The 16,761-nt window shown below is 31.2% G+C and overlaps 1 protein-coding gene and 1 long non-coding RNA gene across 2 annotated transcripts; one reads left to right on the plus strand and one right to left on the minus strand.

Annotated features, from left to right (window-relative positions):
* Positions 1,910–3,132, minus strand: LOC109129600. The gene is made up of 2 exons (XR_002035889.1): positions 3,015–3,132; positions 1,910–1,964 (listed from the first exon to the last, which is right to left on the minus strand). It is a non-coding gene; the product is annotated as an uncharacterized LOC109129600 (long non-coding RNA).
* Positions 14,039–15,583, plus strand: LOC104750744 (protein BIG GRAIN 1-like E). The gene has a single exon (XM_010472584.2). The coding sequence runs from the start codon at positions 14,330–14,332 to the stop codon at positions 15,269–15,271; it is 942 nt and encodes a 313-aa protein (XP_010470886.1). The 5' UTR covers positions 14,039–14,329; the 3' UTR covers positions 15,272–15,583.

The following is a 16,761-nucleotide window of genomic DNA, read 5'->3' on the forward strand; positions in this document are numbered from 1 at the left end:
AACCAGAATAAAACCCCCAATACACCGTCGTGTATAGCATCGATCAAGGTAGCTAGCCAAGATCGAGCTCCTCGCAACTACATGTAAGACTATAATAGTTTGCATGTTGAAACGGCTTCACAGGAAAGGACATACATATCACTGTTTCTTAGTGCGCTTATGGCTGCCCGGATCTCCCCGTCACGAACGCCACACACTAAGACCACACAACAATTAAGGTTTTAAGTTTATGGCTGATCACATGTCAATTAAAACCCAATGTGTACTCCACCACGATCTAGTAGTATCGTTGTAACACTTCATGATCGAATCCACAGAAACCAAGCAATTGCACTATGAAATTATCAAGATCAAATATAGCTAAGACAAAAGAAGTTTGTGTTTGAAAGTCACTAACAAAACAATAAATAAATGAGTGTTTTAAATCATAAGAGAAAACATTGGGTGTAGGGAATCATTAGAGATTATGATCACGAATTTAGATGATTAAATAGGGATGTTTTCGTCATTAGAGCGAGAGGATATAAATAGAGAGTGTGGGCGACTCTTGCATGCCACACGCGGGGGTTAGGTGTCATCACCACAATTCTCCTTCAACACTTGGCAAAAAAGACTTAAGTGAGGTGTCATCCTCACATTGCTTCTCTTGGTGAGTGGGGGAATATTCCTCCCCACTTCCTTCGTGAGACACTCGAGTGGAAGAGGAATATTACTCTCCACTTCCTCTCTTATGCGATTAAATAATCGCTTAGTGGTTTCTCCACTAATTAATTAATTAAATAATTAATTAATTTTCACTAACTCTGCTTCAATAAAAAATTATTTTAGTGGGTCATTCCCGTCTCTCGTAACCATCCTGATTACGGTACTGGTCGCATGACCGTTCCATTGTTTGACCCTGTACGCTGTCCTGCACATACCGCGTACGCCCGTACATACGTCCGCTGGCCAACTAATCAGCATGTTGCACAATCCGTTTTTTCTCGGACAAAACTTCGCAGTTCTTTTCTGCTTCATCTTCTCTTCCCTTTCGAGTTCTTTCCGGATAAATTCATTGAATAGAATTTTTCCTGTAGTGAGGGTCTCTACACCATCAAGTTGACGATCAAAGCCTATACTTTTAGAATAAGTAACATTCTCATTAGACAATAATGAAAGGCCTATTAGCTCAGTTGCTAATAACACGAAGGTCACAGGTTTGAACTTTCCTATGCATAAGTAGTTAAGAAAAAAACATTGTAAACTCTACTAATGGTCTTTTAACAACACTTTAACTTAACTACAAATCACTTCCACAAATTTTAAATAATAATAATAGAAAAATAAATTGGATTTTTTTTGAAATAACCAATATGTGAGACAGAGAAACCAAATCGTGGTGGGATGGTAGTTCCAGTCCTCATGTAAAGTCTGTTGTTTTTCTGACCACTCTTTGTCTTATATTAAGGTCGTAACACTCTTTCTCTCTAGTTCTTGCTTCACTCTCTGTTTTGTGTCTCTTAAATAAATACCAAAAAGACTTAGAACTCTAGAGAGAATACTTTGCATACTACATTTTTTATTTCGGATTAGAAGGATAATCTCTTACAAACACAACACATACATTCTTATATTACTTTCACTTGTTGCACACTTAGACCTAGCCATGACTCTTCGGCATACTACTACAACAACTCTCAGCAACTACTCTTCTTACACACTTAAGATTCTAACACTTAGTTATTCTTAAAATAGACTAACACTCTTTTATTTGGGCTTTTTTTCATTTGCAGGCCTTCACACTAAACACAAAACCACCAAAACCAAGTTCCTAGTTGACTTGTTACTTCTTATCCTCATGTGTCATTGATCTTCTTCACAACACTTGTTCTTGTTTTTGCTCAGCTTCTTCGCTTAGCTTCTTGCTCTGTTTTTCATCTCACTTGAAGTTTTCCTTTTGCATGGTCAACCAACGGATATAATTCCTACAAAGTCATGGATCGTAAATAACAAAAATATTCGTAAGCTGAAAATTTTCTATGCATAAATAGTAAAAAAAGAAAATTGTAAAATTTTACTTCAAATTCACTTCCAAATAGTACAAATTTTTAAAGGACAAATTTTTCAAATAACAAAAGAATATGAGTCAAAGGTTCAACACTTTTACGGTCACATGAGAACCACGTCGTGGTGGGTTGGTGATCCTTGCTTGAAAATGTGAAATCTTTCATATCTATATAGGTTATGGATCACATACATATACTTAAGAAAAAGTTTGCATTTTATAACTTTGTCACATACTCACATGTCGAAATTTTTGAGAGCAAGAAAACTCTGAATTTTGTGGGTGTTGAAAATTTAGGTTGGACTTCGTTTAAACAATTTCCTGTTAAAATTTTTTTTATAAAAAACAAGTAAAAAATAGGGGAATTGCAGTCTCTGACTAAGAAAAAAACTATAATTTAACAACTAACTATTCTAATCATACAAATCTAATATACTCTATATAAACTATAATATATACTAATTTACCCTTGTTACCACCCACCACCACCATCTCCACCATCCTACCACCACAATCCCCACTCCCCTACTACCACCATCCTCTCCTTCCACCACCTCCGGTCACATCACCGGCCACCATCGCCGGACTCCGGCAACCCTCACCGACCACCACCGCTGGACTCCGGCAACCCTCGCCGGCCATCACAGTCGGACTCCAGCCACCACCACCACTACCCCTAAAACACCAAAATAGTAATTTTCTATACATTTTCTACTATTCTTCTAATTTCTTCAATTATACTGCTATATTCTTAATTATATTATTGATTTTGGTTATACAGCTAATTCACTCTAAAAAATATCATAATACTTTTTTGAAAACAATAAAATCCAAATAATGAATTTTTTTTCGTGTCCAATCGTGAAAATGGGTGGATGTATCTTGTTTGGCTAATGGCAACAAACACGAAAACAAAATAAAAAAAAAGCGAAAAGGCAAATGACAATCTGGTAAATAATTCAAAGCCAACCTGGTAAATAATTCAACGCCACTCCTTCCATATATCTTTGTTCATTCATACACACTTATCTTATCAATCTTCAAAATCAAAAGTATTTAATGCCTCTCAACATTACATTACAACACTACAAAATAAACAAGTGCTAACGTGGTTTTGTTTATACATATAGGTGGCTAACGTCGGTTATAAACGGACACTACAAACATTAATACATTATGTCGTTTATTTCAACCAACTTGTTAAAGGGCGCGACGTAAGATCATTTCTACCATAAAATATCTCAACTACAACTCTATTTCCTTTTTGCACAAAAAAACGAAGAGTTTATTTTCTTGTGGAACGACTATGTAGTTATACTATATTTTTGGAAACTACAGAATAGAGTGATGATGACACATGTGAAAGTAATAGATTGCATTTTCATATACAGTAAAACCTCTATAAATTAATACTCTATAAATTAATAAACACTATAAATTAATAAATTTTGCTGGTCCCAAGTCGGGCTAGTGTAAAAATTAACAATATTCGATAAGATAATAAGATAATAATTTTTTCGAAATCTCCTTATAAAAAATATGGTCCCAATAATATCATAAATTAATAATTATGTATATATATATATATATATATATATACTGATATAATAGTGTATGTTTCTCCTAAAGCTCAATTCTATAGAACAATTGTAATGTTGTATTTTCAACCTATAATAATATCTCTAAAATATTTTATAACATGTCATACAAATAATTAAAATTTAAAGTTTTAATTTTTAGATATGCATCATTTACAATTTGATAATTTGACAGATTATTAAAATAGGAGAATTGATATTATTATTCATAGATTTGAATTTATGTGTCTCATGTGTATAAGTCAATTTGTCTATAATATTTGTAATTTATTGTAAATAGTGCTTTCTAAATATTACAAGTTCAATTCCTAAACCATAAAATTTATAACATCCGAAAGTTTAATCTTATTTTGCTATAGTTGTTCCAATTCATAATTTTTTAAAAAATAAACAATTAAAAATATATCTATAAATTAATATTATTAATTTACACTATAAAATAATAATTATTGATTTATAGATAAATTAATATCACTATAAATTAATAAAATGTCTTAGTCCCAACATTATTAATTTATAGAGGTTTTACTGTATTATCTTCTTCATCTAAAGAATTGAAGCTTTATACGTAGTATTAAGTTAAATAATAGTTGGCATTAATAAACTATATTATGAAAATAATGTCAAAAATCTAATTCTATATTCCATAATCATAAAATAAAATTTTCATCAATAATATTTTATTGAAAATAATATAGTGTTTAATAGTATTAATTGGGTTTTTCAAAGTGTGCATGTTTCATGAATATTTAGGTGACTTGTTTCAAAAACTCTAAAAGACTAAATCAATGAATACTTGGAAAAGTAAGTTTAAAGTTTAAATATGTATATATATTTACAAGCGGATCTCTATATATATGTATTGTGGGTATAACAAACACATATAAATAACATTTCAAATTCATATATAATAGAAAATAATATATGTAATGTGGAATATACTTTAAAATTTATGAAAGCTATTTGATTGACAATTATAGTATAAATTATGTATAGTTTTAGGTAGGGGTGGACATTCAGGTACCCATTCGGGTTTTGGGTTTTCGGGTTTAGAAACAAAAGACCCATTCGGATATATTTAGATTTCGGGTTGGGTTTGGGTAAACACCCATCGAGTTTAGATATTTTCGGGTTTCACCTAAAGCCTCAAATTATATTTTGGTTTCGGAACGAATTTGTAACTTTTTTAATCCAAACCAACAAAAAAGAGCCCGTAATCAATCTGAATTCAAAAAAATGAAATTAATCCAAATTCATTAAAAATGACTATAATCATAAATATAAAAAACCAAAGTTATCAATCCAAGTTTACAAGCCGATAATTTTTTACTTCTTAAAACATCAAATGACATCAAATTCAAAGTTAGAACTATATAATCTAACTAAATTAACAGATGAAAATTGACATATTTAAAAATAAAAACTAATTTATCTTATAAGTTATAATAGTGATTATAAATTACTTCTGAAACTTGTAAGTTAACTCAATCTATTGTTAAATATATATATATATATATATATATATATATATAACTTTAGATATAACTTTGGATAGTTTCAGGTATTTGTTCGGGTGTTCGGATATACCCAATCGGGTTCGGGTACCCATTTCATTTACTAAAAGCATCCGATTGTATATTTCTAATGTTCGAATTTGGGTTCGGATCAGATATTTTTAATCGGTTTCGGGTTAAATTTTTGGGTTTCAGATATTTTATCCAGTCCTAGATTTAGGAATAAAAGTTTCCTATAAATAAATGCCAACACTACACTTAAAAGAATACTAAATACACTACTAGCTACTTACTTTTTCCACTCGACAAACAAATGACTTCAAGAACTTCTTTTGCTCTCTTCCTTGCTCTAAACCTCCTGTTCTTTACTTACACATCTGCTAGATTATTGTCGGCCATCCCGGCCATCCCTGCCATCCCGGCCATCCCTGCCATTCCGGCCATCCTGCCCATCCCAGCTATCCCGGCCATTCCGGCCATCTCGGCTATCTCGGCCATTCCGGCTATCCCAGTTATTCAAAATATTCCGGTTATCTCAAACAAAATAGCCATCCCAACCCCGCCAGACACCCCAACCACGCCAAAAACACCGACCACGCCAACGACACCAACAACCCCTACCACGCCAACGACACCATTAACGCCAACGACTCCGACTACCCCAACAACCCCGACCTCCCCTACCACTCCGACACCCCCGAAGAACGGTGGATAAGCTAATGGACGGACCTAAGATTAAGCTCCCGAGCCATGTGTCTCATCTAAGGCTTAGTTGACCTTGAGGCTTCATTATTCCTCTATCTCTTCTTTATTATGGCGTCTTATTAATTTGAATAACTAAAGTATATCAAGCGATGTTGTTGTTTTTTGTTGGTTTATATGTCTGCAACTTATGCATTTGGTGAGCATCTTGAATTTCAAAAGTTGTATTCTCTCTGTTTCAAATTAGACATAATTTTGACCGCATTAAAATAATTTTTACCTTTTTAGTATCTTCGTATCTTACAAATAATTTTTGTTTACGTAATAAAGTTTATTTTGTAAAAATAAACTATGTTTTATTCTTTAATTGAAACAACATCTTTTTGTGAAACAAAAACAAAGACCTAAACAACACTTAGAAAACTTCAGATGATGTATTTTGTAACGAAATTTCAATATGTGGTATCTAGAAAACTAATGTAAAGTGATAATACTTTCAGCAAAAAACATATTTTGGTCACAAGAAAACACAGCGAACGCCGACAAAATTCGCGACGAATTTTATTTTATCGGAATTTTTCAATGATTTCATTGGATTTGCGATGAATTTGGCTTCATTGTTATCAATTGGGAGTTTTACGATGGATATGTTTAATCTAGTAATATATATATATATATATTATATAGAAGAGAAATTTAATTACAACAAAACTAAAATATTTGATAACTTGTCAAAATCTGAGATTGATAACTTGACACATGTCAAAATCTTGTTAAGGCTAACTTTCAAAACCCAGCTTTATATAATAAAATTTACTTATTTTTAATTTTAAGTTATTAATTCTACAAAAAAAATAGAAAAAGGGATTAAAGAAAATATAGAGTTAATTATTAATTTTAAATTTTGTATATATATACATAGATCATTTCATATTTAAATAATTTATTCAAAAACACTGCTTTCAACTTTGTTTAATTGGGAAATCTTTTTTAATAGGAAGATAAATTTTTCTTATTTTTTAAACCAAAATTTTCTCCTACTTTTTACCTTTTCAGTAGAGAATAGGTAAGATTAATATGTTGATCCAAAAAAAAATTAATATATGCATTTTTTTCCTAATACTATATTTTAAAGTGTTTTATTTAATTTATATTTTATCTTTGAATTATTTGGGATTCATATATTACTGTGCTTATAATTTTCAATTATTTCTTTAATTATGTATGTCAAATTAATTTTCTTCTAATTTTTCAATGGTTGGTCATAAACCCTTTTTTTTTCAAACATAATTGCTACCATTATTCAATCAATCTCAAAGGGAGATAACAATTAGAAGCTCATCAACCTAATAGATTGATAAAATAGGCTAATCAAACACAAGCTTACAACAAACATAGATCGATAGATTAGAAAAACGTAAATCATTGTTGATAGATCCATATGAGCTCAAAGACTGTGACACCCTGGTTTGCGGCTAAAAGAATTGATTTTAACAACATATGTCACTAAAATGCACTTATTTTTCTGGTCAAAGGTCCTAAGAGAATTTCATGATGGGTGACCTTCCTGGAAGTGATTTTTGAAACTGTGTAAGTGAGGACAAAACACAGGAAAATATCATTTGTTGATTTGTAGGGTCGGTAAACAAGTTTTTAAAGCCTCTCAGACGTAACAAACCGGCCATCGAATATGGGTGGGTCCATGGACCGGGAATAGATGTAGGACCCATTTAGGAAGGTGGGCCCATGGACTGAGAGTGAACATGGGCTCACTAAGCAAGGTGGCGTTTGAGGCGTACATAGACAGAGCCTACATCATGATGTGTCAAAGATACTTCTAAGAATACATTGGGAAATTTAAAATTAATTACTATCAAAAGATTTTGTGACGTTAGAAAAAGGTTTTTACTTTCATTGGTTGTCGGAGCAAGCCATTTTGAGATAGCAAAAAGACGTGAACATGTTCTCTCCACACATAAGAAGGGCAGAGCCGATGTTCTCTCTATAGTGGAGAAGGTTGGACGCAAGTTTATCTTCCCAAGAGAGGAAGGTGGAGGAGGTTGGACGCAAGGTTATCTCCCTAAGGGAGGAAGGCGGAGCCAAGGTTCTCTCCACGGTGGAGGAGGTTGGACGCAAGGTTCTCTCCATAAAGGATGAGGGTGGAACCGAGGTTTTCTCCATGGTGGTCATACATTATTATGATGATACATCATTGATTAGTATATTATGTAATATATTTTTATTCAAAATGTTTTTTGAGCCAACAATTTTAGTAATTAAAAAACTATGCAAAAGTTAAAGTAAAATAGTTGGCTTAATGTATTCATATAGACATTTTCTAAGTGGTGATAAAGAATAAATTTGTAATATAAAGTATATTTAAGTGTAAAAATACACTTTTAATATTTACACACATAAAAAAATTGTAAATGGATATAAACCAGTGTATTATAATAAAAATAAAATTGATAAATAACGTACAACAAATTTTAATATATTTTTATTAAATTTAATTTAATTTATAAGACTTTAAACCCGGACATCGGGAGCGGGTCCTCATCTAGTATATATATATTGAATACTTACTAAAGATTGTTTATCTCATATATGTTATCTAACTAGATGATGATGATATATTTAAATATATAAATTTTTTTTTATGATTAAGTATATTTCTAGATTAAACTTAATTTTATGATTAAGTGTATTTTATAAAAATAGTACATTCAATTATAATATTAAGATTTGAAAAGTCGTCATCAAAATATGATTAAATGTATACAGCTCCAATGATTATATATTCCAATGTACAAGCAATTTCACTTAATGCACTCTATCTCTCTCCCCTCCTTCTCGGAAAGAAGAAGAAAAAATTGTGTCATCCCTTTTTAGTTTGCATATGAAAAATATAGAGTATATCTATAAATTGTGGTGTATGAAAGTTGTCATATGGTTAGAAATGTTCTATCTTTCAAGACCCACCACCACCACACTACCATAGTGTGTTGTCTCAAAAAGATGGACAGTGCTGTGTTAAGAGTTGTCATCTGTGGGGCCAAACATATGAGCCCATTTTGATCAAATACGATTCACTTATTGGGTTAAATGGGCCCAATTATAGCTTATCGTGTTCTCAAGTTTTCTTGTTATTCTTTTCTTTATTTTTTGGGGGCTTATCGACCAAAACTGTTCCTTGTTTATTTAAGTGTGTTATTATGCAAATGGAGAAGATAATATCTAAAGGAGGAAAATGAGATCAGACATGGGAAGTGTTTGGCAGAAAGAGTGACTGGTGAGAGAAGTATAACCATAAGCCCATAAGAAGCAACTTTAAGAATGCTGAGGTTCGCAACAAAAGAAAGCTATCTTACACACTCATTTATCTCTTTTATATCTTCCACAAATTCCTCCAAATTTTAGATATTGTCTTCACAATCATAGCATGGGGTGAATCGTTTATTTGATAAAATTAATCGTTTTTTTTTGGGCAAACAAAATTAATCGACATATATATGTTATGTACTTATGTATACGATCATAATAGGTACACATCGTCCAGCGAAGTCATTATTTATGTTATACTACAGCTATCATTTTAATATCGAATAATTTAACGTACATTTATAAGTATTATTATAATTTATAAGTATTATTAATTATACGATAAAAATGTTAGTATTCTTAATCTAAAGGTGACAAGTTTGTATGAAATGAAGGTGTTGGTAACTCTACAAGTCGACTTTGGGGAGCTTTTAAAGGGAATATGTCTAGATAACCAAGTCGTGCAGGTTTAAATCTTTTCTTTTTTTCTTTAATATTAACTTCGACCGATGTTGGGCTACTAGAATTGGATATCCGAAATTGTTACAATATTTGAGAAGATGATTGCATATCAGGGATTGGTTAGGTATGATTGAGATTTAGATGGAACTGTCTATTTTCCAAACTGGCTCAAGTGTTCTTAATTAACGTATCATTGTCAACTTCTAACGCTCCAAGACAAAACCCTTTTTCTAGTTATGTCTTTTTGTAGTTGTACGACGGTACACCCAAACCATATCACGTGCCATCTCCCTTGGATTGTCACCGCACGTGTGGGCTCGAATCTCATGCTAGCCACTTACTATTCGTGTCATGTCTATGTTTTGCCTTTGTAACCATTTATTATGGAATCTATACAACGTGACCTTGCCGACTTTTCATCTTTATATCTTTCTCGGTAGTTGCTAAATGTATATAGAAAGATATCATAATCTTGATTTACAACCTATATAAAATCCCGTCTTTTATAAAGTTAAATCTGATCATCTGATGTTTGATTATGTTCAAATCGGATAAAGAGGAGCCAACAATTTTCTAAACTGAAAATATCTAGATTTTTACGATAAAAACGGATTACACTTCTATATAAAAACAGTTCCGGACTAATCTTATCAAACTAGCTAACGCTTCGTTTTTCATTTGTTTTTTGTTTCCATGATTTATAGCATCCAGCCAAAAATTTAAGTGGATTCTAGATTAGACCAAAATTACGATCCCTGGATATTTAGAACGGTAATGGATACTCCTTTTAAACTCCGGGCCAAACTATTTTGGATTGGTTGATATCTTTACTCCAAAATTATACCAAACACATAATTCTACTCCAATATAAACGATTGGCTCCACTTCAGACTCCAGATACCGAAACACCAACAATTTGCTTGTAAGATTGGCTACGACAATGATTTTCTTAGAAAACAATACGGATAAGATAAGATATTAGAAACTCATTACTGATCCAAGTGATTGTTGCACCACAGACTTTAGAGTCCTGTCTCAAATTTCTCCTGTTCATCTAGCTGTAAGTAGCCGGAATCCATTCAAATTATTTCATTGGAAATTGATGAAATAGTGAGTTTAAATTATTATTATTTTTGGTTTTATGGCACTGGCACGTATTAATCTAGAATTTGAATTTTTTTGTAAAATGGTTTCGTAGCTTTTGTGTTTTGAAAAATCTTGGAATTACGTTTATCAACAAGTTTTCTTTGTTACTCAAACATTGATATAAATTTCAAATTAAGATTCAGTCTTTAATATGTGAAAGATTCTAAATGATCAAAAGTCGGTAATGGCAAAAATATTTACCAAAATTTTGGACATTTATTTCAAATGAATTAAACTGACATAAAAACTGCAATATCAATTTACTACCAAGGTGATAGTTCACTTGGTTTCAAATCTTTTCTTGGGAGGGATGTTGAGTTTTTGTTTCAGGAAGGTGTTCGACTATTACCGTATATATTACCAACCGTTACTTCCAACCTAAAGTCCAAATCTGTTTCATAAAAAAATATGAAAATTTGTTAGAATTATCCTCTTTGAAATGTTCTTTTTCAAAAATATCCTTATTTTTGAATATTTTTTTTTCTCTTTTACACTAATACAATATATTAAATTAATTTTTAATTTTTTTTAAGGTTTGGGTTTTGTATTTTATATTTGGGGTATAGTTTTTAGGGGTAAGCTATAGTATTTGGGGTTTAGGGTTTAGAAAAAAATACTTCTTTTTCTATGTCACTTTTAAAAAAAATACACTTTCATGTTATCTATTTTCAAAAATACCACTTTTTAATATATACAATGACTAAATTCTAAACTCTAAACCCCAAATACTAAACCCTAATCCCTAAAAACTATACACTAAATATAAAATAGAGAAGTCAAACCTAAAAAAGTTTTAAAAATTAATTTAACATATTGTAATTGTGCAAAAGAGGCAAAAATAAAAATGTTAAAAAAGGTATGTTTGAAAAGTCATATCTCTAAAAAGGTATTTCTAACAAATTCTGAAGGGAAATATATAGATATATATATATATATATATCAATTTTTCTAATTTATTATTTTTCGAAAACACGACTAAAATTTATATGTACGACACATCTAAGTAGAATAATAATTATTCCCTCTTCTTCAGATTATGTNGGCACTGGCACGTATTAATCTAGAATTTGAATTTTTTTGTAAAATGGTTTCGTAGCTTTTGTGTTTTGAAAAATCTTGGAATTACGTTTATCAACAAGTTTTCTTTGTTACTCAAACATTGATATAAATTTCAAATTAAGATTCAGTCTTTAATATGTGAAAGATTCTAAATGATCAAAAGTCGGTAATGGCAAAAATATTTACCAAAATTTTGGACATTTATTTCAAATGAATTAAACTGACATAAAAACTGCAATATCAATTTACTACCAAGGTGATAGTTCACTTGGTTTCAAATCTTTTCTTGGGAGGGATGTTGAGTTTTTGTTTCAGGAAGGTGTTCGACTATTACCGTATATATTACCAACCGTTACTTCCAACCTAAAGTCCAAATCTGTTTCATAAAAAAATATGAAAATTTGTTAGAATTATCCTCTTTGAAATGTTCTTTTTCAAAAATATCCTTATTTTTGAATATTTTTTTTTCTCTTTTACACTAATACAATATATTAAATTAATTTTTAATTTTTTTTAAGGTTTGGGTTTTGTATTTTATATTTGGGGTATAGTTTTTAGGGGTAAGCTATAGTATTTGGGGTTTAGGGTTTAGAAAAAAATACTTCTTTTTCTATGTCACTTTTAAAAAAAATACACTTTCATGTTATCTATTTTCAAAAATACCACTTTTTAATATATACAATGACTAAATTCTAAACTCTAAACCCCAAATACTAAACCCTAATCCCTAAAAACTATACACTAAATATAAAATAGAGAAGTCAAACCTAAAAAAGTTTTAAAAATTAATTTAACATATTGTAATTGTGCAAAAGAGGCAAAAATAAAAATGTTAAAAAAGGTATGTTTGAAAAGTCATATCTCTAAAAAGGTATTTCTAACAAATTCTGAAGGGAAATATATAGATATATATATATATATATATCAATTTTTCTAATTTATTATTTTTCGAAAACACGACTAAAATTTATATGTACGACACATCTAAGTAGAATAATAATTATTCCCTCTTCTTCAGATTATGTATTGGGTGTTTCACACATCTATAAAACAAAAAATTCAAAATTTTCACTCTACACCCTTATTAATATCCAATATATTTTCAATGTTTTTATTAATTAATACATTACAACCTAGAAATATATATGCATTGAAAATATAAAACGACATTTATATAGAAAACAGAAATTAAGATATAAATGACAAAAAAAGTATTTTAATTTTGATCAAATATGAATGCTACTGATGAGGATGATTATCAAAGAAAGCATTAACTTGAGTTTCAAAATAGTTTATTAAAGATTTAAATATCATGGACTCATGGAGGAGTGACTTCGAAGCTCATCTTCATCAAAAAATAATGGCACTTAAACATAACTCATTAAGTTTAGCTAGAATTGAAAATAGAGACTAGAAAAGCTATATATGATAAGTTTTTATAAATCTTATAATTTATTTTTAATTTTAAAAATTATAGTCAAGTAGAAATTATGTAAGGTTTGTATTTTGTAATAAAAATAATTTTTAGAATTTATAGAATTTTAATTTATAAGAAAATACAAAAAAAATTTAGTTAATAAGGATAATTTAGTAGGATTTTCATGTAATGTTTACTATTTTTTTTTTCAAAAAGCAAATTCGTTCTCCAAACAGAGGCTGATAGTCCTAATTTAAATCGGACATATAAAACACCCGGAACAAGTTGTGTTTGCGTATTACATAATTTAATTGGGAGTCTTTCATGTTTTGCATATTGTGTCAATGGCAATGCAAAGTGCTTTTTGCCTAACGTTTATGGAACACAAAAATGTACATCCCTACTCGCCATTCAAATAAGTAATATTTCTTCATATGTAACTAATTGGTGTACATAATACATATGTATGTATGCATTCATCTATACAAATTTAATGGAATCATGGGTTGTGTATGGTTTGATGTACATAAAGATTTTAAAAAAACGAACGACAAAATTAAATCCGAAAATAAAAGAAGACTCGAAATTGGAATCTAAGGCAACAAGAGACGATAGCCCCACATTATCATAAATACAATCAATTAATTTCCTACACCTTATCAGAAAGCTCATAAAATCAAATGAGCCCACCTTTCTCCTTCAATTAAGTTCTTCACCCACTAGTGGGTCACACAAACTCTTATGACTTGTGTCTCTCCAAAGCTCTAATTAGCATTCAAAACATTTACAATCCGAAAATAAAATAAAAATAAACTATCGTAATCCACTAATATCAACGTATGAGTATCGCATGATACGTTTACGACCCGTATATTCACATACTACGACCTTAGTTTATTTAATGATGGAGTTACATATATCACCATCAATTGTTATATAAACCTACACACATTATATTAATTATATCATCCCATTATCAACTTGTTCCTCATTCCCCGCAAATCAAGCATAGAAAGAGACTCTTGGATCATCCAAGTATCTGATTCTCAAACCCTAAAAGATAATTATGTCAATGAAAGGGATCTCATCAGCAGAGCCAGATAAGCTTCCCAGGAGAATATCTTTGACCCACAAGCGCAATTCTGGCGAGCTTGACGTGTTCGAAGCCGCTGTGTACTTCTCCGGCTACAACGAAGCCTCCTCCGGCGACCATAGAAACACACAAAAGTATGGCTATAACGCGGCAAGAGAGGAGAATCGTAGGAAATGGGGAATATTAGGAGGAGGAAGAAGAATCAGCTTAGATTTGCCGATCAGATGTTCTGAACAGGTTCACCATCTTCACCAAGATCATCATGAAGTTACAACAATCAAGGAGAGACTTAGTAACGTGAGACACAAGCAACCTAGCTCACCAGGTGGTAAAATCGCGAGCTTCTTGAACTCTCTGTTCCATCAATCAGGCTCAAAGAAAAACAAGCCCAAGTCAAATTCGAAGGCAACAGATCCCGAAGTGGAAGAGGAGGTCACCGGAGCAGGATGGATGAAGAGGAGGAGAAGAAGCAGTATAAGCCATTTCTTGAGCTCAAGCAGATCTAATTCAACCACCACTACGACATCATCATCATCAAAATCTTTACTGTCGTCATCAAGCTCAGGTTTCAGAACTCCTCCTCCTTATTTGAACACCCCCACCAAGAACTACAAGCAGTTCTTGAATTACACTTCTGCTACCAAACAAGAGGCAGAAGAGGAAAAGAAGACCCACAAAGACTACTCGTGGCTGGACGAGAAACTCAAGGTGATGGAGAGCCTCTCGGAGAATCAGAGCAACTGGGCTGATGATGAAGATGATGATCAGAGAATAAAGAGAGAGGGATATGATGATGGAATGGAGAGTGATTCAAGTTCTGATCTCTTCGAATTGCAAAACTACGAGTTGTCTCGTGGAGGCTTGCCAGTATACGAGACTACCAATGTAGCTAATATCAACAACGCTCATATATAATCCAAACTCTCTTGAGCGTCATCAACTCCATCAGATCTTGGTTAGAACACCCATAAAACAAATTGTTTTTTTTTTTCGATTTGTTCTTGTCTGATTGCTTCAGTTATATATATGTAATTCATTTGGATTTCTTGGGTTTGATTTTGGATGCTTTAATAGTATTTTTTTGTTTATTTGGGATTTGAGGGTAGATCGACTTGATAAAATACCTAGTTTTTTCTTGTCTATCACATGGATGTTTGTTTCCATATCTTTACGTTTTTTTCCCTGTAAAATAAATTTTGTACAATATTGTTAATATGTTAATTATCAGAGTACGTAGTAATAACCATTTTTATTTCAGTAGAAATGAGAAATTTTTCACTGACATATAATTGAGTAACATTCACCGACCGGAAAAAAATTAATCTATATATATGTAAAGGACCATATAAAGCGTTGATAAAGGAAACATAATCAAAGCATTGAGAGCCAGAAATATTATATGGCATGGGACCAATAAACAAAGTTTCACCAGCCGGTTAAGTTTTTTGCCCTTTACATTTGTTGGTTAGTTATAAGTCCATTCTTTTGTCGTCGGTTACGAGTCTTCAAACTTATGGCGCCACTAGTTCTCGAAGTAAAATGTTGTATCTATAACATGAGAAAAAGTCAAGCAGACAAAATTTTTGGGACCAACAACGATCTCCACTTGCAATTTTGTTCCTTGTCAACTAGTAATACAAGAATATTACATGTTCAAGCAAGCTACATGTAATTATTTCCTTGTCAGGATCGTTGAAAGATCAACATAAAATATTCGAGTTCTACTACGGATTAAACTTTCGTCGAACTAATAAGAACACGAATAATAAACATGGCTAACTAGAGAAAAATACAATTTTAGAGACGAAAAAAAATATGAGAATTGAGAACGCATGCTATCCCGAGAATAAGGATAGCACGTCCAAACAATTTTTTTCGAAACTAAACCAGACAATTTACTGCTGAAAATTCTATTTGCTTGATCATTCATAAACATTAAAATATTATTATAAGAGAAGTAGCAATCAATAACTTATTATAACTTAATCTAGTATGCCTAGACGTTTTTTTTGTTGTCCTGTCACGAGTTGCGTCATAGAACTTCGATAGAAATGACAAAGTATAATTAATGTTTTGGTTTGAAGATTGATTTATCCTTAAAAAAAGATTAGCACTACTGTATATTGCTTTTAGATAAATGTATTAATTAACAAACTAATCAAGGACAACAGAAAGAGATATCCAAAAGCTTTTGTCATGCATAGATTGCGCTTGCTTTTCGAGTTACGCATTTTGATATATTTTTATTAATGCATGCATAAGGCATACGGAGTACTATCTATTGATAGCCTTTTTTTTTAATTTTGGAACACTACTATATAGCCTTTCAAAGGATAATTATTATGTACTGGTTCATGGATAAGATAGCCGATGTACAACTCTTTTTTTTTTTTTTTTTTTTTTTT

The sequence above is a fragment of the Camelina sativa genome, chromosome 16, assembly GCF_000633955.1.
Source record: "Camelina sativa cultivar DH55 chromosome 16, Cs, whole genome shotgun sequence".
NCBI classification, from domain to species: Eukaryota; Viridiplantae; Streptophyta; class Magnoliopsida; order Brassicales; family Brassicaceae; genus Camelina; species Camelina sativa.